Source organism: Chiloscyllium punctatum, chromosome 36, assembly GCF_047496795.1.
Source record: "Chiloscyllium punctatum isolate Juve2018m chromosome 36, sChiPun1.3, whole genome shotgun sequence".
NCBI lineage: Eukaryota > Metazoa > Chordata > Chondrichthyes > Orectolobiformes > Hemiscylliidae > Chiloscyllium > Chiloscyllium punctatum.
The window spans coordinates 1,277,495-1,279,994 of record NC_092774.1 but is presented as its reverse complement, the minus strand read 5'-3'; the positions used below and the strand labels follow the sequence as shown (position 1 = coordinate 1,279,994).

The window sequence follows — 2,500 nt, the reverse complement described above, 5'->3', positions numbered from 1 at the left end:
AGGGAGAGGGAGAGAGCGAGGGAGGGAGAGGGAGGGAGAGAGAGAGGGAGGGAGAGGGAGAGAGGGAGAGAGAGAGAGAGAGGGAGAGGGGGAGGGAGGGAGAGGGAGGGGGAGAGAGGGAGTGAGTGAGTGAGAGAAAAGGAGTAGGAGGCGGAGAAAGAGAGAGAGAGGGAGATGAGGAGAGGGAGATGGAAGGAGGGAGAGAGAGAGAGGGAGGGAGATGGAGAGAGGGAGACAGAGAGAGGGAGGGAGATGGAGGGAGGGAGACAGAGAGAGGGAGGGAGATGGAGAGAGGGAGACAGAGAGAGGGAGGGAGATGGAGAGAGGGAGACAGAGAGAGGGAGGGAGATGGAGAGAGGGAAACAGAGAGAGGGAGGGAGATGGAGAGAGGGAAACAGAGAGAGGGAGGGAGATGGAGGGAGGGAGACAGAGAGAGGGAGGGAGATGGAGAGAGGGAAACAGAGAGAGGGAGGGAGATGGAGGGAGGGAGACAGAGAGAGGGAGGGAGACAGAGAGAGGGAGGGAGATGGAGAGAGGGAGATGGAGAGAGGGGGGGAGATGGAGAGAGGGAGACGGAGAGAGGGAGACAGAGAGAGGGAGGGAGATGGGGGAAGGGAGACAGAGAGAGGGAGGGAGATGGAGGGAGGGAGACAGAGAGAGGGAGGGAGACAGAGAGTGGGAAGGAGACAGAGAGAGGGAGGGAGACAGAGAGTGGGAGGGAGATGGAGAGAGGGAGACAGAGAGAGGGAGGGAGATGGAGAGAGGGAGACAGAGAGAGGGAGGGAGATGGAGGGAGGGAGACAGAGAGAGGGAGGGAGACAGTGGGAGTCAGTGCAGCACGTTTTTGTTGGAGAGGGTGGTGTCGATGTGAACTCTGAGACAGATCTCTGTTCGTTCCCCTGACAGGGTCAGCTCACTCAGTCCGAACAGGCACGGAGTGACCTGGAAAAACAGCTGGAGGAGACGGAGTCCGAGAACAGGAAGCTGGGAGCGCGGATACAGGAGCTGGAGAGACAGCGGGAGGAGAGGGAGAGGGAGAACCGGGAACTAGGAACGCGGATACAGGAGCTGGAGAGACAGTGGGAGGAGAGGGAGAGGGAGAACCGGGAACTGGGAACGCGGATACAGGAGCTGGAGAGACAGTGGGAGGAGAGGGAGAACGGGGAACTGGGAACGCGGATACGGGAGCTGGAGAGACAGCGGGAGGAGACAGAGAGGGAGAATGGGAAGCTGAGGGCACGGATACAGGAGCTGGAGACAAATCGAGGGGAGACAGAGGGGGAGAACCGGGAACTGGGAACGCGGACACAGGAGCTGGAGAGACAGTGGGAGGAGACAGAGAGGGAGAACGGGGAACTGGCAGCGCGGATACAGGAGCTGGAGAGACAGTGGGAGGAGAGGGGGAACGGGGAACTGGGAACGCGGATACAGGAGCTGGAGAGACAGCGGGAGGAGAGGGAGAACCGGGAACTGGGAACACGGATACAGGAGCTGGAGAGACAGCGGGAGGAGAGGGAGAGGGAGAACCGGGAACTGGGAACGCGGATACAGGAGCTGGAGAGACAGCGGGAGGAGAGGGAGAGGGAGAACCGGGAACTGGGAACACGGATACAGGAGCTGGAGAGACAGCGGGAGGAGAGGGTGAGGGAGAACGGGGAACTGGGAACGCGGATACAGGAGCTGGAGAGACAGTGGGAGGAGAGGGAGAGGGAGAACGGGAAGCTGAGGGCACGGATACAGGAGCTGGAGACAAATCGAGGGGAGACAGAGAGGGAGAACCGGGAGCTGAGGGCACGGATACAGGAGCTGGAGACAGGAACGGGGAACGCCTGGAGGGAGCAGACGCGGCTGGCCGAGCAGTGCCAGGTGAGAGTCCAAGATCCGGGCAATGGCCAGACGTAAGATATTGTGGACGCTGCAACTCAGAGCTGGGAGAGTGCGGAGCTGGAAAAGCACAGCTAGTCAGGACAGCGCTCCGAGGGGAGGGAGAGTCGGCGTTTCGGGCACCTACCCGATCAGGGGCTCATGCCCGGAACGTCGATTATTTTCCAGCGACATGCACCCCCCTCCCCCCCCCCCAAACCTCCGGGCGGCCTACATTTGTATAGCTGCCAGTGGCAGCACTACGGGAAGGCGCAGTGGGTCCAGCTGGGGGAAGGGAAGAGACGGAGGAGGGGAGAGAGAGAGAGAGAGAGAAAGGGGGAGAGAGGGAGAGGGAACGGGGAGAGAGGGAGAGGGAGGGGGAGAGACAGGGAGAGAGAGAGGGAGAGGGAGGGGGAGAGAGGTAGAGGGAGGGGAGAGACGGGGAGAAAGAGAGGGAGAGGGAGAGGGAGGGAGAGAGAGAGGGAGGGGGAGGGAGGGGGAGAGAGGGGAGGGAGGGGGAGAGAGAGAGGGAATGTGGAGAGGGGGAGAGAGGGAGAGGGAGGGGAGAGACGGGGAGAAAGAGAGGGAGAGGGAGGGAGAGAGAGAGGGAGGGGGAGAGAGGGAAGGGAGGGGGAGA

The 2,500-nt window shown here is 61.6% G+C and overlaps 1 protein-coding gene across 3 annotated transcripts in view; it reads left to right on the top strand.

Moving 5' to 3' along the window:
* The window catches only part of LOC140460154 (uncharacterized), a 75,400-nt gene extending 73,427 nt beyond the window's left edge, over positions 1-1,973 (top strand). The window contains exon 5 of one of the 3 annotated variants that reach the window (XM_072554549.1): positions 907-1,973. In XM_072554549.1, the coding sequence (XP_072410650.1) occupies positions 907-1,902 (996 nt within the window). In that variant the 3' untranslated portion in view covers positions 1,903-1,973. The remainder of the gene's footprint in view (positions 1-906) is intronic. The other 2 variants (XM_072554550.1, XM_072554548.1) reach the window with 2 other exon arrangements.
* Positions 1,974-2,500: the final 527 nt, after the last annotated feature.